Source organism: Clarias gariepinus, chromosome 21 (genome assembly GCF_024256425.1).
Source record: "Clarias gariepinus isolate MV-2021 ecotype Netherlands chromosome 21, CGAR_prim_01v2, whole genome shotgun sequence".
NCBI lineage: Eukaryota > Metazoa > Chordata > Actinopteri > Siluriformes > Clariidae > Clarias > Clarias gariepinus.
Window position 1 is genome coordinate 23,132,708 of NC_071120.1, and position 23,149 is coordinate 23,155,856.

General features: G+C 38.2%; 1 protein-coding gene across 3 annotated transcripts in view; it reads right to left on the reverse strand.

Annotated features, from left to right (window-relative positions):
* The window catches only part of cacna1ba (calcium channel, voltage-dependent, N type, alpha 1B subunit, a), a 156,151-nt gene that overhangs the window by 67,854 nt on the left and 65,148 nt on the right, over positions 1-23,149 (reverse strand). For all 3 annotated transcript variants that reach the window (XM_053481035.1, XM_053481036.1, XM_053481034.1), the window contains exons 7-8: positions 12,712-12,815; positions 3,047-3,162 (exon numbers count right to left, since the gene is read on the reverse strand). In XM_053481035.1, coding sequence (XP_053337010.1) covers positions 3,047-3,162; positions 12,712-12,815 — 220 coding nt within the window. The remainder of the gene's footprint in view (positions 1-3,046; positions 3,163-12,711; positions 12,816-23,149) is intronic.

Consider the following 23,149-nt stretch of genomic DNA (forward strand, 5'->3'; position numbering starts at 1 on the left):
TGGACAATGCTTTTTTTTTTTTTTTTTAACTAATAATAAACTAATGCTTTGCCTGTGTTTTGGTAATATATTTGGTAATAAAATTATTTGGCACGCAAAACCTTTTTAATTAGAAAGGATAGTAAAGATCACGAAAAACTTTAAAAATCTTCCTCTTCTACCAGTTTCATATTAATTTCAGTAGTTGATGACAGCAGCTTTATATACAGTAGAAGTCCATGTCTGCCAGAATAACAGCAATGGCAACAGATGCATACATGTAGTCCATGAATGCTGGGGTGACTGCAATCCCAGGACCAGAATATACTACACTTAAATTCAGGCATTTGGCAGACGCTCTTATCCAGAGCAACTTACATTTTTTTTTTATCTCATTATAAAACCCAGTTGAGGGTTAAGGGTCCAACAGTGGCAACTTGGTGGTTGTGGGGTTTGAACCTGGGAGCTTCCGAACCGAAGTCCAATGCCTTAACCACTGAGCTACCCCTGGCCTACTACTACGACTCTGCCTGTATTCTTGCATACTAGATCATGTGGCAGAAAGAAGCAATGCGACTGGATTTGATCAGGTTATCACAAACTCAAATGTAGCTTGTTTGACTTTGACTCCCAGGAACATTTGATAATTGAAGCACACAAAATCTGCAATGTCTACTACAAAGTCTGCATAGCCAGGATATATTTTTTTATAGTCTTACTAAATATATATTTATATATTATTCTACCAGAACATTTAGATGTTTTTTTAGTGACCTGACCAAGAGATTTTCAACAGGGGCTCAGTTTGAAATAAAAATATTCTGGTGAATGATTCTTTGAAGGCTCCAAGGCTTGAAAGAAGAAACTGGAGAACCTGTCAGAGTGTTGGGTGCACCTTTATTTTCTTTGAGGGTTTGAGCCAAAATGTTCACAGGAACACAACCATCCATATACTGTATAATGCTTCTTTCGATTTTGGACTGAAAGTGCTTCAGCTGTAACTTGTGTTTCCATCAAACTTGAAATACAACCTCATCAAGTTTGAGCTGTGGCCAAATACAAATGAATTTATCACCGATATTTCATGGCACTATCCAGGCCAGATAAATGTGGTGAGCTTGGGATGGCACTGGGCCATCACTCAGTTGTTGTCAGGTTAGATTTGCATTTTCAGCTTGGAAGGACTTCAAGCCTTTCATGAAAACACAGAGACAACAACACCAATAGAATTGCAATCTGCAAAAAATAAGTTCAATTACACATGTCATGGAGTTTACTGAAAGAAGACTCGCTTCATTCTTGAAGAGATCTAAGCTTGGCTACCAAGGCAAGTGTAGACTTGCAAATTACTCCTCCAAGTCAATTAAATCTCCACAGAGCAGGACTGTTGGGCTGCTGGACGAAGGCAAACTCCATGCTGAAAAGTGGCTAATTAACTCCTATGCCATTACAGGAAATCTTTTTTTACACGAATGGCTTGTAAACATGGCCTTTACAGGATAATGTGAACAAATCTGCCTCTTTCTCAGCAAGGATACTTACAGTATTAATACGAATTGCTGTTTAAAGGATGAAGTGATTAAACCGATTAAATGATGCTTAGCTTAAACTTAATTCAACTGAAAAACGATTCGCAAAATGACACGACGACTGGAATAGCTCACAACTAGGAAATGCAGAGTGAATTACATGTCTCTTAGAAAGATCTGTGTTGTTATAATAGGAAACTGCTTTTGTGTCAGCATTAAACTGTTTAGTCTAACAGCTCAATAGGAAGAACATTGGTCTTTTGGAAATGATTCAACCAGAACCTTGTTGCCAACCAATGACAAAAGGAAAATTTCTCAGTCTGACCAGCTGCCATACGCAAACTAAGCTTTACCTGCTTCTTTATTACTTGTCTAAATGGTTGAAATGAATGGTGAGCTCATTCATTTATTCAATCCTAATCTACTTTGGCAGATGCAAAGATCCAAAGCGTCAATTTCATTGTAGATGAAGGGTTCAAAACTTGGCAACTTGGTAGTACTGCGGTTTTGAACCCACAACTATCCAATTAGCAGTCCAACATCTTAACCAGAGAGCACCCAAACAAACCCTATCCCAGGAACACTGGAGACACACTCGAAATGGATCACCAGTCCATCCAGCACTGCTTATATTGGGGTAGGTGGAACCTGGGGAAACCCACATATAAACCCAAACTCAGGATCAAACCAGGAACCCTGGAGCTGGTAGAAGTCAACACTACTCGCAGCACCACCGTATAACCCATCAATTTTCTGAGCCCAATGATGCCCTAACTATCTGTAGCGAGAATCCGAAGCAGCAATACAGCCATGCTTTAAGGGTGGGAGGGAATGCATTACCTTCTCTTCTCTGTGAATCACAGTGAAACTATCCAATCGTGGACATCAATAAGTTTATGTATGTTGCAAAGGGTAGACAGCACTTTTCTTAAAGTGTATTACACTGTGCTGTGATGCCACATGAGCAGCAGTTTGAAATGATGCTTGCTTGTTGGCTCACTTCAGGGGTTTAAAGGAAGCATATGTTGTAAAGGCACCACCCCGCCAGTTTGGTAGCAACATAAAACACTACAGTACATCAGGATTGATATTAAATAGTCGCAGAACTGCAACTAAAGCAGTGAGAACGAATTGTCCCCTCGAACAGCTAGAACATATGCTACAGTCCTTTTAAACCAAGTTAGCGAGAACTTTAAAAGTTCTGATGCTTCAGTCTGGCGAAACCTATACATTAGTACTTTGTGCTAGTGGTGTAATGTTAATTAGCATCATTTTACTCAGGAAAAAAAAATTGCTACAATATCTGTGAAAAATTATAGGTTTTAGTGGTCTTTTTCATAAGCTATATATTATGAAAGGCTTCATGTTGGCGATCTGAAGTTTCCATCCATTTATTGCTAGCTAAATCATTAAACGTTGTCATTAGCTAGCTTATGCTGAGCGCCCAAATTTTATAGTTGCTTAGCAACACTGTTAAGCCACGTGTACAGGAGCCTGCCAAGTGTACCTCACATGGGCGCACACACACACACACAAACCTGCTTTGCAGATCCATTCCAGGTAGCCGGTGAGCTCTCGCTCAATCTGCTGCTGTCTTCGCAGCTTTAGGAACTCCTGCCTCTTTTCCACACGCTCGCGCTCCTTAGCGAACTCTCTGCGAAGAAACACACAACCACACACTCTTAGAAAGCCTGGGCATCAAGGGAAAACCATTACCATGTGGATCTACTGTATGTTCGTGTATATTTGTGTGTGTGTGTGTGTGTGTGTGTGTGTGTGTGTGTGTGAATACATAGTTCAATGAGTCATCAGCAAAAATAACAAAGGTAACTGCTGTCAGGAGAACTTTGTATATGGAATGAAAAGAGAGAAAGAGAGATGGAGAAAGACCATGTTAACCATTCATAATAATGCAGGTAAAATTTATAGCGTAGCATCTTGAATGTAGAGTTAAAAGATAAATGAAGATAAGATAACAAGGAACTATAATAGAAAAAAGTGTCAAAACTCATCCATTTATGGATTACTCAGTACGTTTACATGGAACGTGATGGTTATAGTTTGACTAGGCCATGCAATTGGACTGCTGTCCTTATCCCAGGAAAACCGATTTACTGACACAGTACTGTATGTCCATGTTCTCTACATTATTGGGTGATATCCCTCTATTCTGCTTGATAGTACTGGACCTTTTGACCTGTTGCATCACAGACCAAACAACACGACAAAGAAGTTAGGTAGCAGCAAAGTCGAGCAGTGGAAACATGGATAACTTTACAATAAAATGCTGTATGATTTACATGTAGGGCACACACACTATGGGCATTTTTTTGGAAAGCCAATTAGGGGAAACCAGAGTACCTGTAGGAAACCCACCAAGCACGGGGAGAACATGCAAACTCCATGCACACAGAAAAAGTAATCGAACCCGGACCCTGGTGATGCAAGGCGGCAGTGCTAACCACTACCCCACCTACACCACAACAGAAGTTTAGCTACAGAAGTCATCCTGGTTCATGTGAGGATCTCTATAGACGGGAGGTTGAGCAAAAAAAGTTAAAAAGACAAACAAACAAAGGCTATTTTTAAAAGTGCAGCAACTTTTAGTGTCAGCCCTTGCTGCATAGACAGATAGTAAAAGGAAAAGTGGGGGGGGGGGGGGGGGGGGGGTTCAGCCATCTGTTATTGTGCCGATCAAAGCAAACTGGCACGTTGCTGCTTTCAGCCAGGTGTGTGTCTGAACCATAAGGAATCCGTGTCCGATAGTGAAGGGGAAAAGCCTGAAGGAGGCGATGCAGGCTGGAAGGAGAGAACGCCTGTGCAACCACCCTGATGGAGTTATTGAGCAGAAGAAACATGTTATTTATCTTTCCGTCCACCCACAGAGAGAGCTTCCCCCAGTTTCCATTAGCTCTAACCACAAGCTCGGAGAGAGAAAAAAAAGAAAGAGAAGAGAAAGAAAGATAAGTAGGAGGCAGGGTGAAGGAACGAGAGAGCTAAAGAGTGGGAGGAAGAAGTATCACGCAAAAAAAAAACACAGCACAGGGCAGAAGGACTTCCCCCTGCCTGAGCTGTCTGCCCCCACAGCAGCATGTGTGCGTGTGCGTGTGTGTGTGTGTGTGTGTGTGTGAGATGTGTCTCTGCATCTCTCCCGTCTACTCCGCTTCTCTGTCTATCCTTCCTGCAATGCAGCAACAGTAGAAGTGTGACACGAAGAGTCCCTGTACATATGTGTGTACGTGGGTGGGCTGGTGAGAAGGAATCCCTGTCACTGACATTCACTCTGATGAATACTGACTCTCTCTCTCTCTCTCTCATAAACACACACACTAACAAATCACTTCGATGCAAAATATCCACACTGCCAATCAAAAGTTTTTTAACACGTGGAGCTGTGTTTTACGTAACGAATAAAATCATAGCAGTTTAGTTATTAAAGAAGAACAGTTTTTATTCCATGTTTTTTTCTCTCTATCTCTTGTTAATAGTCAAAACAACAAAATATTTTTGAACTAAAAACAGCATTCTCTTATTAAGTAATCAGAAAGCTCTCCATCGAAAAAAGTCGAGACTCCTTATTTCTGTATGCTTTATTACCTAAACATTAATGTGTATTATCACATTTATAAAGAAAACATCTTCTGACGTGTTAGATTTGAGAACTGAAACGCACTGTGGGATAAAAAAAAATGAATAAAAATGAATGAGTCGAGTTTTTCTTGAAATAGTGATGGTTTTTAACGTGTTCCAACAGTGTCCTCAGCATAAAGTATACTGTAGCTATGTTTCAAAAATATCTAAACTGCTTCTTGGTTGAAAGTATACAGCTACCGGACCGTACATACTGTGGTGACCAGGAACGGGAATTCACGAAAATTTTATAAGAATCGTAATTGCCTTTTAAAAAGTTTGTTACAGTTATAAACACATTTAGCAAATAACCTGTAGGATTAAAGAGGAACAGCAACATTTAACCACCTAAAATGCAAACATACTGTATATAAATGACATTTTTTGGAGTCAGTTTGGCCATGCATAAACTGCCACAGAAATTCTAAAACTTCAAAGATTTGATTTAAATTTGGATTTAAATGGATTTGATTACATCACCTTCCAAATTGGCTAGACTGTTTCAAATTTAAAGTCTTAACGGTTCATGCTCAGCCACCAACTATTCTAATGACTACTATACTTACAGTATACTACTATACTACTATACTGATACTTATGATTCACAAAACTATTAATATCTGCTATAGTATGATTTTTTCAGATACAGTAAGTGTGACAACAGAAGTTACAGTATGAACCTGCCGCTCACCTCTGTGTCACCATATACCGTACAGATTACTATCCATAAGAACATACTGTACTAGTTTTGAGGACATGATTACTGTAGATTTAGCCATTTTAATAGATCTTCGACCACCTTTATGGGAGGTTTTTACAAGAGCTTTAGCTCAAAGCTGTACATATCAGCACTAAACAAGGAAATCAGCATATTTTTGGACTTAATGATCCATTACGAACCACATACAAAGTCTCCAACCCTCCTACAAACCCTGTTACAACAATCTACAGTACCTTTGAATAACTTGTGATGTTATTCATACAGTGATTAAAGTTTCGAGAATGCTTAAATTTTTTTTTTTATGCACTGTTTCCAATTTAGATAAACTTCATGACAAGGCTCGTCTATTTTCTTCAATCCTGACATAACACTATATCGGGATTAAATTTAGCAATGTGAGAAAGACCCCTAACTGTTTTTACAATTATTAAAAAGAAAAAAAAAAAGCTAGCTTGATACTTGACTACAAATCAATGTCTTTAATTGTGAACGATGTAAAGTCAGACAGTCTGCGAATCTGACTTGCATCTGCTACTGTAATTAGTTTAATTTAACTTGATCAGTCCTGATACTAACAACTGACAATATTTATGATATACAACAGTGTATAAGTCAAACCAGGATTTGTGATAAAGTTTCTCATGAAAGAAGACATAAAGTTATTGAAGACATAAAAATGTTCTGTTATTCTGCCCATCAAAAGTCCCAGTTTGACTTGAACGCCACTCATATTAAAAAACAGCTTAAGCCACACAAAGGCAAACAAGTACTGTAGCTGTACAGCTGCCATCACATGCAGCCACACATACAGAGGCACAAATGGAGACACACCCCAATCACCATGGCAACCAGGAGAGCCTGAAAGTCTGAGTGTGTAAGAGAAGATCAAAGGGAGAGAGATTAAAGTGGGAGACAAAACAGAATACAAGAGACCTAATACAATACTGTGTGTTTTGTCTGTAATGTTGGCATAAAGAGAAAAAAACGTCTCAAAAAGGACAAATAACCCAAGAAGGCTAAACTGACTGAAGCTGGTTTTACACTGTTTAAGTTCAGATGATCATTTAAAATTATTATTTATCACACAGGATAAAAAAAAAGGTCTCGGGAAAAATGTGAGAGCTGAATTTTATAACAGACCGAGCAATCACATGTCAGATTATATAATTAGAGTCTCTAAGGATAGAATTAAAGAACGTTACACAGTATGTGTTGAATCAGAATGATCCAGGGTTGGAGACACAAGCCCTCGGTACAATATTGGCAACATTATGCCTGAAGAACAGATGAAAAAAACATAAAGAAAAGTTTGAGGTGGTAGAGAAGGACAATAAGGAATTATTAAGGTAATAAGGGGATTTTTTTTTTACTATTAACATATGTGATTGATTTGCAACTCATTGGGTGCGCGTACATGAACCTTAATTCAACTAATAATGGGAATAATGGTCCCAGCTGAATAAAAATGCATCATGTTACCACCTCATCGGGAAGAGTCTGACCTGGTTCTGCTCGATTGGAATGAGAATATTAATGAGAGAGGTGGTGTAAATCTTTCACTTGTAGTAAAGAAGTAAAACATCTAAATAATCACAGAAAAAAGAATGAATTCTTGAATAGAATAGAATAGAATAGAATAGAATAGAATAGAATAGAATAGAATAGATAAGAATAGAATATTTATTGTCATTACACAAGTCCAGCAAAATTAAGTGCTATCCTCCTTGGTGCCAAACCAAAAAAAAGTGCTGACATCATCCAAAACAAAGACAAAGACTACACCTAAAGAAAGAAAAAAAAGAATCACACAAAAGGTTGGATTTGTCACAAAAGACTTGAAGTCTAACCTAACCTCAAAGCTGAAGAAAAATACTTTTTTCTCTTTTGACGCATGTTAAAATGTTTTAAGCATATAAACTTCTTTTATAAACATCTGATCATCATTCATGTCAACATATAAAAAGTTGAAAGGGTTAATAAATTGAATTATTTCAATCGTATCGAAGAAATATAGTTTGTATTAACATAGCTAATATAAAGAAACCAGAACAGGATCCTGAGACAATGGTGACTCAAACAGATAAGGAAACTGATCGGAATGTCGTGGGTTCAAGCCCCAGCACTGCCAAGCTGCCCCTTTCGAGGTCTTGATCGCGGCTCTTAACCCTATCTGCTCCAGGGGGGCTGTATCCTGGCTGACCCTGTGCTCTGACCCCCAGTTTCTTAACTGGGATATGAGTAGGAAAATAATACTCTGCTGTAAAAAACATGCTACAAATAAGTAAATCTTAGTGTTTTCTGTTGGTCTTTTAGCTGCTCCCGTTGAGGGGTCAGCACTGGTTTTACACTGGATGCCCTTCCTGACACAACCCCCGCGCCATTTTATTCAGGCTTGGGACCAGCACTACATCCAGTGTCCAGGGTTTGGGCATTGGATGGGAAACGAACCCAGGCCTTCCGTATGGTAAGCAAGAAACCTACCACTGAGCCACCAAGTGCAGAGAGAAGGACTCAGTGATCAAATTGTGGAGAAAAAATGAAAAATTATCTTTCAGCATTGGTGGCTCAGCGGTCGGCTTCTCACCTGGCAAGAGGGTTTGATTCTAAGCCAATACCCAAATCCAGACACTGGATCCAGTGCATTTTTATTGCCAGTTCTAAGCCTGGATTAAAAAGGAACGGTTGTGTCAGTAAAGGGATCCAGTAAAAAAATATATTTAAAAAACCTGTGCCAAACTTCGTCATCTTATGCCGTCCTTCTTATAGACAAGCATTGGAGCAAAGGTCCTGAGATTTGAATAAAAAATTTATAAGACTGCTTTATCCATATATAATTTAGACATTTTACTGGAGAACGGAACCACATCATGCTTTCTACGACCACTAATCTTAACTCACAGTGTCGTGATTTCGACTTAACATTTCAAACGATATCTGATTTCTTATTTAAACGAAAAACATCCTCATGGCTGTAACATAAGCTCTTTGTATCACTTATTAGTATTTCCATATGAGATACAGAATCATCTGTTTGTGTCCCAACATACGTACAGCATCAACACTTATTTAAAGGGTGGGTACCTACATAAAATATTCATAACCATGGCATAAACACTCTGGCATGAAGCACTGACCCTGAATAAGGTCAAACATGATATAACTTTATTACACTTTTGATTAATGACAAACTGGTGACAAATCGAGTGTTGAAAGCTGCTAACAGGATGTTGTTATATGCGCGGAATACGCACACAATACGACATGCCCAACTGAACGCGGCTAGATTTTCACACAGACTCTTTCTCTCACCACACAGATATACTCTTACACACACAAAGACTTCGCCCTGTAACTATCTCACTCACACATAGGTAAACACACGCACATATGCAAAGCCGTGGTGCCACTATTGTAAGCGCTGTAACAAACAGGCTATTGTGAGAGTAGGTCTCATCAGCACCACAGCGTGAACACTCTCTGCGGAGAAGTGTGTCTTCAAAAGCAGCTCCGACACCTCGAGCTCGAAAAAGCTGCTTGAAAGAAATAAATTTCACACCCAAAGATCAGAGAGGATGTTAACCTGAGTTGAAGGACAAACAGAAAGAGAATAAGGGAAAACGAAAAAAAAAAATACAGGGAATTCATTTAGCATTAAGCAAGAGTTTGAGTTTTAGTGTGCAGGAAGAAAGTGATCAGGAACTCTCAGAGGTCTTAACAACTCCCCTCTGCCCATCGGCCTGGGAGCTTCACACCTCCACCTGAGAGACAGAGGGAGGGAATGAGGGACCGAGCCTTCATCATAACACAACAATATCCATGGATAAAAGATAGAAACAAAAGGTTAATGAAAGGAGAGACAGAACGAAATGTAAAGACAATTGTAAAGAATTTAACAGCAAAAATGTATATGCAAAAAAGAAAGGAAGAATGAAATATAAAAATGTATGTATAGTAATAAATTTTACCAAACACACAAGCAAAGAAAGAAAGAAAGAAAGAAAGAGAAAAACATAAACAAAAAAGTCAAAAAAGTCATTTTAAATGTGGTGGAAAAATGATAAAATAACTAATGAAAGAAAGAAGGAAAAAAAGAAAGAGTGAAAAAGAAAGAAAGAAAAAAGAAAGAAAGAAAGTAAAAACTAACAAAAAGTTGTGGGTAGGACTATGATACAATGATGGAACGAAAGAAAGAAAGAAGAAAAGAAAGAAAAAGAAAAACATAAACAAAAAAGTCAAAAAAGTCATTTTAAATGTGGTGGGAAAATGATAAAATAACTAATGAAAGAAAGAAAAAAAAGGAAGAATGAAAGAGAAAGAAAGACAGAAGAAAAGAAAGAAAAAGACCGAAAGAAAGAAAGAAAGAAAGAAAGGAAAAAGAAAAATATAAAATAAAAGCCAAGATGTGGTAGAAAAAATATTAAATAAACCTAATGAAAAACAAGAGAAAGAAAGAAAGAAAGAGAAAGAAAGAAAGAAAGAAAGAAGATAAGAAAGAAAAAGAAAGAAAGAAAGAAAGAAAGAAAGAAAGAAAGGAAAAAGAAAAATATAAAATAAAAGCCAAGATGTGGTAGAAAAAATATTAAATAAACCTAATGAAAAACAAGAGAAAGAAAGAAAGAAAGAAAGAAAGAAAGAAAGAAAGAAAAAGAGAAAAAGAAAGAAAGAAAGCGGAAAATATAAATAAAAAAGTCAAGATTTTTTTCATAAAAATATGAAATAACCTTAATGTAAAAAAAACTAAAGAAAGAAAGAAAGAAAGATATATAAATAAAGTTTTAAAAAGTCAAAATGGAGTACAGATAAAATGAAACAAAAAGTTATTTAAACAAATAAACAATTTGAATAAAAAAGAAAGAAAGAAAGAAAGATCAAGATAGATGTAAAAGAACAAATGGAACCAATCCAACATGTACTGTAAGGAAATAAGCGTGAAAGAAAGTCAGAAAACAGAAAGAAAGAAAAGAAGGAAGAAAGAGTATAGGATGCCAAAGTATTGCAGTGGTGTGGAGTGGACGAGCTGTTTGGTGAAGGAGGGATGAAAATGTGATTTGCTTTCCGAGAACTCATAAATTTAACTCTCTCTGGTAGCAGCAGCACCACAGAGCACTCATCGAGACATCCTCCATTAAGCCAGTGTGTGTGTATGTGTATGTGTGTGTATGTGTGTGTGTGCGTGTGTATGTGTTTGTAAGAAACAGATTGAAAGATGGAAAGAGTCACAGTGTGTGTGTGTGTGTGTGTGTGTGAGAGAGAGAGTGAGAGAGAGAGAGGGAGAAGAGGAGGTATCGCATCTGTCTGGGCCTTTAGGCCACATCACTACTGATGGAAGACAAATCTAATTGTGAGTAACATTGCCTTGGCATAACACCGCTGCCTAATCACATTGTCACACACACTGCTCCCTTCCAGCACTTAATAGCACAAATGCACTGTACATGTGCAGGCTACAGGTTAATAGAGCTTTCATTTTTACATTTCAATGTACGTTATGGCTTCATGCCATTTTAGTGCTATAATGGAAAAGCTAATCTAGGACGTGCAGCATGCGAAACAATACAAATTACACAAGAAATCATCCAGCACAGCCTGATGTCATCTGACTCGACACAAAGTCTTATAACAGAGTGTCCCTTCATTTTCGCACCATGATTTGCAAAACAAATTATTTTATTTTATTTTGAAATCAATGCCATGTCATGCTTTTGACCCATGTACTGTATGATCATAATTGATGTTATAAAACGGCTTGTGTGACTTAAATAATTATGCATTTATACAATTATAAAAAAAGTAAATCTGTTAATTATTATGCTTAGCTCATACAGAGTGTGTGCAGTGCAACTCTTACAATGTATGAAAATAAGTGCACGACTATAAACTGTTATGTGATTATAGCTAGAACTAAAGTCAGAGCCGCTGAATTAGAAGCTGAATCGACACCATCCGACCAATTCGAGTTAAGAATTCAGCACTGCCGAGGTATTAAAAAATCTCATTAGACACCTTCTCTAAACCTCACACTGTTACCACTGGTTAAGCAGCATGTACAGTAATGTTCACACCATCTGCGTACTTTATCGAGAGGACAGAGTAAAGCCGAAACGTCCGGTTATATCATCACTTTGTCCGATTTTGCATTTTAACAAGAGCAGATTTAAAGTACTGTTCATTTCTGTCATTCTATGTTACGTTCTTTTATATTAATGTGATGGTATTGCATCATAGTTATACATCATGCTGGATCTAATACACTAATATTTTTTTCTTAAGCTTTAATTCCCGCATACAATGTGAGTTCTGGAATATACTCGTGCCATTAAGGAAGAAAAACTTCATAGATGTGATAACCTGGTCATTCAATAAATTCAGGTCGTCAGCGGACTTCATTTTTATTGCCACATAATATTGCTGAGCCTAGACCTGACCAACTGAAGCAAAGATCATAACACTCTCCAGAGGCTTGTACAGTGGACACTATGCATGATATCCATCACTCTGGAATAGGGTCAATCAGAACTCTTCCAAACTCATGACCTTTTTGGACCAGGCTGAGGCATCTAAGGAAGTTTAGGTTGAACGGCACTTTCTTTGACTTTTCCTGGTGCTGAACGCATCATTATTTTCTAAGAACATGTTTACCAGCCATCTTGTGGCCACAGCATAACCATGGGCCTTTTATACTGCATGCTGTACTGTATATTATATCTACCATACAAATATTGATGATGATGAATGAATGATTAAAGTCTTGTATATTTAAATCCCAAGCAGATATGCAGTACATGGCACTACACAAAGCGAGAATATTAAATATAGTGATGTGATGTGATGTGATGTGATGTGAGTTCTCACCCTGACAGCACTCCCAGAACCAGGTTAAGCATGAAGAAGGAACCGATGATGATGAGGGGGATGAAGTACAGCCAGTTCCAGATGTTCCCTGAGGCATCGTTGGCCTGCACCAGAGAGAAAACAAATGTTTTAACATATAATCACTTAGCGGCAATCAATCTCCCGTCGTTTTAACGTTAGCCATGGTTCAATAAGGGATGAATAAGAATCAGAGAAAAATGATTTTAAAGGAGCTATTTTCTTCTGCAGAAGTAATTTTCTAAAAGATTAGGCTAGGTTAATTGTTTTAGAGCTCAGTCTCTTCTTTTTGAGAGACAGCTCAGCCAGGAATCTCTTTATAATCTCAGCAGTGAGCAGAACATCCCCAAAAACAAGCCTGTGCCTAAGCGCTATAATCATTTCATCACATATCCACTAATTAACACAAATAAACGATACGTAATTCACAATACTGCAAACTCACATTTGTGCTACTGGGCTAATTCTCCGCTGAATCAGCAGCTATGAACTAAATGTGTTTTGTTGTTTTAACATCCTCCCCTTCTTCCATTAACCCTCCTGTTTCTATGGCAACCAGACCACCTCACCTTTCCCATCCCCCTTTTGTCACATAAGGTTTAAATTGTTTTTTTATCATATTGCATATCTGGCACATGAACCAGTCAGAGCCAAAGTCGCTCCTTTTAAACCTGAATCTAAACATACTGTAGTAACAATAAAGAGATTGTGTTTCTGTGTGTTTTTTTATGAATATAAAATAGACATATAGAAATATTTCTATATGTTAAAACTTTGCAAATATATTACCTTTTTCCCCAAAAAATCCATGCATTTAACTTACTTGAAAAAAAAAAAAAACGTTGTCGCAGATTCTTATAGAACTGATTTGAAGTCAAAGAATCATAAATACAGTAATGCTGATGAGTTCATAAGAAATTATACACAATAAATAAATAATGCATGCTGGGTAAATCTGTGTTAAAAAAAATAGCTTTATACAAAGCATACCTGAATACCTGACATACGTCTATACACCAAATAAATTTATTCAAGGCAGAATGGAAAGAATGAACTGGGTTAGTGATGGAAAGATTTTCGGCATCGCTCATAACCGGGAAATCCAGAGCAGCATGTTGTCTCTTCTCATCATCACGCCACTATAAAGGATTCTTGACTGTTCACTGAATCTCGTTAATAATCTGAAGTCTTGCTCCTTGGACTTTACTCCGTCCTCGCTGTCCCATTTAAATGAATGCTTTCCATTTCACCAAACACACCAAAAATGAATAATGCTAATAATAAATTCTAATAAGAAAATAATTCTAAATTCTAATTGGTCCAAAAGTGTTGATTAGTTCTCTATTAGTGCAGATCCAATCATTGAGCTGGCCATAATTCAATTTACAGGTTTAGTTTCACGTAATCCTTTTGGGTTTTTATAAAACGTGTATAATCATAGATATGGGGAAGTTATTCTGCAAGAATACATTTATTTTCCCCTGATTTTCTCCCTAATTTAGTTGTGTCCAATTCCTCCCCGTCACTAGGGGGCTCCCACATTAAGGCTAATACTACCAGTCAGTCGGGAGACTATCGGGAGGCTAAAGACTATCACGTTTTTTCTCTGAAACACGTGATGCCAGCCAGCTGACCGCATCTTTTCGAATCTCGCTCTCGCACCGCTGGGGCGGCGTAACACACTAGGAGGACAGCGCTATCTGCTCCCTCCGTGTGAGCTCACAGACACCCCTGATTGGCTGTAGAGCCGTGATTAATGTGCGAGCACATAGTACAACTTGTCCCTCCCCTCTGAGAGAGCTCAGCCAATCAGCTCTCTCTGCAGAGTTACAGCATCACCCGGGAATCGAACTTGCGATCTCCGGATGATAGGGCGAGTGCTTTACCACTGCGGCACTCAGAGGCCCCTATTTAACTTTTTTTTTATGTCTCTAGTTTTAGCACTAAAGCTGAAGTTGGTTGTCAGGGATTAACAGTCTTTAGCCTCCAAGTAATTGCTGGAATTAAGAAAGTTTTGAGGATATTCCATGACATTAACTGTCATAACATTAATGTAACTATAAATAAATGAAAAGTTTGACATTTTCCAATAATGAATACATTGAGGTTCGATTCCCGGCTAGGCTCGATTCCCGTATCTGTGTGCATGAAGTTTGCATGTTCTCCCCGTGCTGGGTGGGTTCCCTCCAGGAACTCCGGTTTCCTCCCACAGTCCAAAGATATGCAGGTTAGGCTAATTGCCAGTCCCAAATTGACTGTAGTGTGTGTGTGTGTGTGTGTGTGTGTGTACAGTATGTGTGTGTCCTGCGATGGATTGGCACCCTGTCCAGGGTGTACCCTGCCTCGTGCCCTAAGCCTCCTGGGATAGGCTCCAGGTCCCATCGACTCTGAATATAGGTTAAGGCGGTATAGAAGATGAGTGAGTAAATACATTGTGATTGTTAAAGGATCGGCATGGTATGGGAAAAAAATGCCATGCTTTTGTTTTGATTATTTACAATTGTTATTAGCCTATTTAATAAATGCATTCATCTAATTGCGGAATCTATTCACACCTTTTAAACTGACTTGTGTTTTTAGACTGCTCAAGTGGGAAACAGACGGCAGTCTGAAACTATGTTGCGGCCCGTCTTCAAGTCAAGGTCTTTTGAGCTGTGTGACTCAGAGGATAAAACAGACCTTGATACATGTTCTCCCACTGGTTCCATCAGATTTAATTGTAAACAATGAACTACTGTGCGGACCAGACATAATAAAGGTTACAATTTTGTGAGAATGTTAGTATATGGTAGAAATTTGTAAGATACTAATTACTGTACATGTATGTATGCAATCAGTACCCAGTTATGTTTTCTTTTATTTGTATTGCGATAATTATATGCAATCAGTGACTAATTATGTTTTTATCCTTTGTTTACTGATTCATGAAGTATGCATGATTGTATTAATAGATGAAGAGTGTTCGAGTCAAACCTAGAATGATGACATGAACCCTACTGCCATTTATAGCCGACTTCAAGCATTCGGTGATGAGACTCTTTGCGGCAGTAAAACATTGGAATGATGCAAAAGTGAACATTGTGAACATTCCATGAGTCAAAAGCCTGATCCTTGAAAATCAACAGATACTGTAACTTGTCACCAACACATCTGTCTGTGGGAACTGTACACACAATCATTGCACATTGCAGGAACTTGGCTAGGAGTACAGATCTCGCTCTAAGCCATTTCCACAATTTTGGGCCATTAAACGAGTTCCTGGGAGGCCGACGTAGATACACTATATCAACAGTAAATATACAAGAAATCGTAAAATTCATTTCCATTACTCTGATGGTTGATGCTTCCTGGACATTTGTAAATATTTAGAATAAAATATTTACATGCCTAGTGGTAGTGTTTCTTTTTATTACACTATCATGCAGCAATAATTAACATGTACAAATAAATGTGGTTTATGTCAAGCTGCTCGACACTAATTTATTGTTAATTGTTTTCTAGATCTGCAGAAAACTGCATTATATTAACACGAGTGACAATTCAATATACTGTGATATAGGCTTTGAAAAACTACTTTGCACATTTTCATCCCAGACACATCCGAGATTTCCAATCTAAACAAAAGATAAAAGAAAGTGACAGCAAAGCGAAATCCTGTTTCTGCGCATAGTGTAAAATCCATACTAACCCTCAAACCCACCCAGGTCAGCAGAAGCACAAGAACATCTTTCACCTCAAACTCAATCCACAGATCTAATGGATACAGGAAATGAGAAGAGGTTTTAGCAGTGCTGACCCTCGTAACTGCTCTTTCGCTGATCTCTTCGGGGCTTTGGGCTCCTGCTCGGCTGCTCCCTGGGGGATTATGGAACTCGGAGAAGTGCTGAGAAATGAGCAGACCTCAGCTCAGACGCTCCCAAGTGCCAAATTAGCCGAGTACGTAACGACAGGAAGAGAATGTGTGAACCGCGCAACATGCTAATCCCTACCCAATCAATGACTTAAACAAGGATTTACATTAATAATGCTCATTCTAAGGTCAACGTGGAAAAGTTCAGTCGAATTGTGTTTTACAAATGTGAGGGAATGTATGATGGTATAATGGAATGTATAATCGCTTTCATTTAAAATCTTTAAGTTATTTTAGGTTAAGCTGAATTAAGCCAAGCCTTTATTCATCACATATACTGTACATTATATATGCACAGTGAAATTCATCATTCTTCGCATACTGTAGGGTCACAGTGCAGGAACAGCTGCTTGCTCAAGGGCCCAGGGACTTGAGCTGATAACCTTCTGATTAGATCCTTAACACACTGAGCTACCACTGCTTCACAATGTTTCCTTATTTCAAATGTTATATTTCCGAAAAAAAAATAAAAAAATGGAAAAATCTATTTCTAATCCGAAATCTAATTTTAAAATATTAAATTTGTATACATTTTTTTGCCAGGATATTTCTTTTTTTTTGGCAAACTGTAGATAAAAAAAAAAAAATATATATATATATATACATATATATATATATATATATATATATATATAAATTACATCATGCTGTTACATTTATTTGTCTTGGGTTAGAAGTTTTCTCTTTTTTAATGGGCATTAATAATTATTAAATAGAAAAAAAAATTATTAACTCGAAATTTTACATTTACTTTTACATTTATTTACTCATCACGTTATATGAGAACACAAGCACTAAGAAAATATATAAAAAGAAGAAAAAGAAGAACAGGTGATAATACATCTACAGACACGGGCCCGCCGCTCTCTGACCTCGTGCGGTTCATGTACGCTCCATCTCATTCTTTCTGCCTTCATCATCCCCCTCCATTCCTTCTTTCTCACTGTGCATTTGTCTACAGTACATCCGAGTTCATGCTCGCAAAAAAATCGATGCCTGAATTAAAGCACTGAAGAAATGTCTTCTTTAAATAATCAAAACCAACCTCCCGCTGCTCCTGCAAGCTTCTTAATGACTGAGTCACTCTACTATCCAGACATAATTATAGATTTTTTTATTTTTTTTTAGTTTTACCAATACGGCGGTCTATAGTGCCGTTAAATCTATGACCCTACCCGTACTGTACATCATTTAAGCCATGTGCTTCAGTGTAATTCCACTCATCATCTCTGTTCCATTTGTTGCAATTATCTCCCATAACATTGATTACTAGATAGAGCCCTTATTGAATAGCTAATGCATGAGCTTCAGAACTGCACTAAGCTTCAGCTTGATAATGCTTGAGTGAAATTTCCAGCTCACTCAAGGAGATTATTTTGTCATTAAATAAAAAATAAGGGCCAGAACAAGTCTGGAGCTATGAAAAAAAAATAACACAGTGGCAACACACAAATTTCCTTTACAGCTTAAGCCTTTGCAGGACCTAAAAAAGTATAAGAAAGAAATGTTATCATTATTATGTTGCTTGTCTAGGCTTTATTAAATCTTATATCTCAAAGGCGACATTGGAATGCATGCAGAAGTACCCGAGTGCCATCGAAAGCTATGTCTCATTTTCTTCAGCAATGAAAACTGGAATACATGCAAGAAAACGAAAAGGGGAACAAAAAAAGGAGCGGTCTTAATACCGAACCAAGGTTCTAGTGTACAGGCGTAAGCAAATTATGTGCACGAGTGGTAAGGTCTGGCTGATATTCTGCAGCATTCATCCACCATTAGACCTCCTCCCTGCTCTTTCACATCCCATCGTTATTCATCAAGGACCCTGGAGACCTGCAGGAGCAGCTCGTGCAGCAACACTTACAGATGAGATCTGGGCTACAGCCGGGGGGAGAAAAAAGATTTGCTTTCTTTGTTATCAGGAGTAGCTCAGGTTAGAGCTGCTTTCTCTTCTGTGATTTAGTGACTACAGGTGAATAAAATGTCAGAGGTGTACCTACAGTACGAGGGAGGTAATTGTAAATCTCCTTCAGTTTTTTTAACATAATATACATATGTTAACCTCATGGAACCGGCTGTTCTCTTATAAAGGCATGACATTTTCTCCCAGCTACATTGTACAGTATGATTTGCTTTTAAGGACTGTTATTACAGTCCTGTTCGAAAACATGGCTCAAATGCAAGTTAGCAGATATTAAAAAACAGAAACAGTGTGAAGAAATTACAGAGCACACACAAAGCACACATCCAGCACAGCTAAGTAAATACAGTGGTGGACAAAAGTGTTAAGCCAACATAGGCCTGGGCACAAAAAGGTAATTTCACTAATCAGTTCGAGTTTATCTGGCTGGAGTTGTGCGAATTAACTGAAAAACTAGCGAAAATCTGACAAATGGGAAAATGTGACAATGGGATTTAGCTTCTGGAGCCATGGCCTGGGTCAAATCCGGACTTAAATCCAATAGTAAACTGTTAGACAAGGGTGGACAAGGCAATAAAAGTCAAAAAACAACCCATTCATGATCTGCAGGAAGCGATCAAGCATGCATGGATTGGTTGAGTGACACCACTCTAGACATATGTAGACGTCTTTTTGACTCTATTCCTAACCAGACCAGCAGGTTTTGAAAAATATGGACTTCGTATTAAACATTGATTATTGTGTAGCAATCTCATTGCAGAAAATAATATATATATATTTTTTATCCGATCCGCACAGCAGTTTGCCAATTCGGATTCTGCTGGATGCCCTTCCTGACGCAACCCTCCCATTTTATCCGAGCTTCGGACCGGCACTGCATCCAGTGGCTGGGGTTTGGGCATTGACGCCGGGAATTCCGCATGGTACATTTAGGCATTTGGCAGATGCCCTTATCCAGCACGGTTTGCGATTTTCATCTCATTATACCTAAGCGTAGTGTAGTGGTTAGCACTGTCGCCTTGCATCTCCAGGGTCCAGGTTCGATTCCCGCACAGGCTTGATTCCCGTCTCTGAGTGCATGGAGTTCTCCCCGAGTGCATGTTCTCCCCGTGCTTGGTGGGTTTCCTCCCACAGTCCAAAGATACGTTATGCAGGTTAGGCTAATTGGCGTTCCCAAATTGCCCATAGTGTGTGATTGAGAAGTGGTATAGAAGATGAGTGAGAGTAAGTGAGTATACATCTGAGCAATTGAGGTTTAAGGGCCTTGCTTAAGCCTCCATAAGGCCCAATTTGGTGGTCATTGGGTTTGAACCTGGGACCTTCCGAACCATAGCCCAATGCCTTAACCACTGAGCTAACCCTTATTATAGGTTTGGAATTTACAAAAATCTGATAATGCTTTATTGTTTCACCATTTAGGAGCCTGAAGTACCATTGTTTTGTCACTCAGTCACTGTCCTACGTGTTGTGATGTTCATTAATGTCCGGCTTTAAACAAAACCTTTCTATAGTCTGTATGTTCATGCATGTGGAAAAGCATGGAAAGGGATAAGACATTCCAGTGAGGGTGTTACACTGCCTTGTGATGCACCAGGAGCAGCAATTTAAAAATGTTTGTGTGGCTTTGATCGAAAAACGAAGCACATTAAGCAGATTCCAGTCTTGACTTTTGCTAGCATACTATATGATAGAGAAGATCTAGTTGCTGGGTGGGAATTGGCTGGTGAGCCAAATGGGGGTTAAACAGGGAAGGGTTGGGGGAATTTTCTTGGCCTGTTTGAAAGAGCAAAGAGCATGAACTTATTAGTATAAACATGTGCATGTGTGTGTGTGACTTGACAGCATTCCTTGCACTCCCAAGGGGAAAATATGAAGGATGAACATTTTTTATTTGAGTCCGAATAAGACTTTTTATAGAGGGCAAAACAGGGCAAGTCACAAACTGCACACCAGTGACAACTGATTTATATGAAAGACAGACCTCCAGTATATGACAGATAAACAGAAGATAGATGATAACTATAATATAACTTGTTTCTGGAAATCAGCTGGATTTTATTGTTGCCTTGTTGGAAAAAGTATCCGTGGGAGAAGAATCCGTGCTGTGATGTCCTAAATACTTTGCAATGTAACGTCGGCGGTTCTGGCAGGCCGTAAAGTCCGGAGGAAACACATCTGTGCAGTTACTGAGCGCTCCACAATAATGAGACACAGAAAGTCTAAATTAATTCTACCGTCAATCTATTACTATCATTATTAGTATTAAGAGATCTAGTTCTTGCCTTGCAAACAAACTCTAACATGATCGGATCTCATCCCCTTCAGCAATAAGAAATTCAGTCGAAGCATATCATTCAAGTTCCGTGCCCAAGACTAGAAAAGTGATTTGATCTTGCGTTCAGCAACACGAACTGAAATCATAGCGATATGGGACAAATTGATCCACCCCGTCTCCCTGAGGGACAATTTTTAAATGTTTAACGAGAAACTGGTCAATACAGCAATCGGAGCAGCAATGCAGCCTGCCAGCACTATTCGTCACGCTACACCACCGAGCCCCTCATCCATCAGCGTAGAGTCTGAACCAGACCTGCGTCACACAGCACCGGCTCTGTTAACTCTTCATGTTGTAGCCTGTTTAATATTTACAGTACACTGAAGTATTTTAATATTACTAAGGAACTCAGTGTGAGATTATAAAATCCATGAATACTGCCTTACTTGACTTCTCTATTAAACAAAGAGAAAAACTAACAAAGGCACGCCTGTTTAGGTAAAAACACTGCAAAATGTGTTCCAGGCTGCCTAAATACACACTAAAAAAAGATTAAAACATGTTATTTTTCTCTTTTAATAATATTACTGGTTTCTTTTTGTGATTTTGAGAAATTTGCTGTTTCTATAATTTTTTTTAAATACTGGTAGTGTTGCAAATGTTTCTCTGTAAAGATGTTGTAATTAATGACATTAATTTACAACTAAACTTATTAGTTTGATTATTTATTTTCTTGTTCATTCTTTATGTTTTGTTTGTTTAATTCTTCTTTGCATATTTCTTTTCTTTCTTTAATCCTTTAATCTTTCCTTCTGTGCTGCCATGCTTCATTTCCTTTCTATCTTTTCTTTCGTCCATCGTTCATTCCTTTCCTTCCTTTCCTTTAACTATCCTTACTTACTTTCATATTTCCTTCATTGCATCCTTTCTTTAATACTTCCTCCTTCCTTCTTCTTCCTTTGTCCTAACTTACTTACTTACTTACTTTTCTCCATCCTTCCTTCTTTTCTTCCTTATTAGTTTCATCGAAACCATTTATCCACCTTTCCTTCCTTCTTTCCTTTCTTTCATCTAACCCTGCTTCCTTCCTTCATTGCATCCTGTATTCTATCCTTTCCTTCATCCAACCTTCCTTTCTCCAAACCTTTTAATTCCTTTTAAGAAATTAATTCTTTTATCCAAACATCTTTAGTTTCATCCTTCCTATCATGCTGGCATCCTTCCTTCCTTCGTTACCTTTATCATCCTTTCCTTCCTTCATTCCTTTCTTTTATTCCATCCTTTCCTTCATCTAACCTCATCCTCCTTTCCTTTCTTCAATCCTTCTTTCCTGCCACAATCTTTTTTTTCCTTCCTTCCATTCTTTCATTCATCCTTTATTTCATATTTTCATCCAACCTTCCTTCCTTTCATCCTCCATTTCTTACTTCCTTTCTATCCTCCAAACTTCTTTCCTGACTCACATCCTTCCTTACTTAATTTTTTTCATCGTTCCTTCTTCACTTTCCCCAACTACCCTTTCTTTTTTCCTTTTTTTCATCCATCCCTTCTTTTGTCCTAACATCCTTCCTTCCTTGTATCCACCCACCCTCCTGTCTTCCTTTTATTTACATCTTTGATTCTCTATCCAAGATCAGAAAAGACATTCCTTTCAGACAAAGGTTTGAATTTAAAATACTTAAATTGCTTCAGAACGGAAATGTCGTTCGCTTGCTTACGATTTGTATCCTTTGATCTGAATAATCCAGAGAGGTTACATTTCACTAGCTAAGTCTGCACGCACTAATTAAAAGAAAGAAACATGGAATTTAAGAGAAGTGTATAATCCTCCAGTGAAAGCCTGCAAGTTTTTCTGTTTTTTAGCTAGGACAACACACCAAGTGGATCTAATTAGAGAGAGAGACAGAGAGAGAGAGGGAAAGAGGGAGATCAAATGCCACATAGCACGAGTCTCTAGATAGAAGTCTGGAATAACTGAAGAATGACAAAAACTTGATTTGATTTTGGTCATGATTTCCCGATGCTTGTGCTGTTGTCTACATATAGAAATATACAAAATGACGAATAATAAAGTAGCGTAACTTAATCAAGCCCTCACTCCATCCCCTGAATATGTACCTTCATCTTTATCTCAAATAACAGAATAAATTAACTGCGATGGATTGGCACCCTATTCTGAGTGTACCCCGCCTCGTTCCCTAAGTCTCCTGGGATAGGCTCCAGGCTCCCTGCGACCCTGAATACAGCATAAAGCAGTATAGACGATGAGTGAGTGAGTAAGTGAGAATAAATTATTCATGAGGTCTCTGTAAAT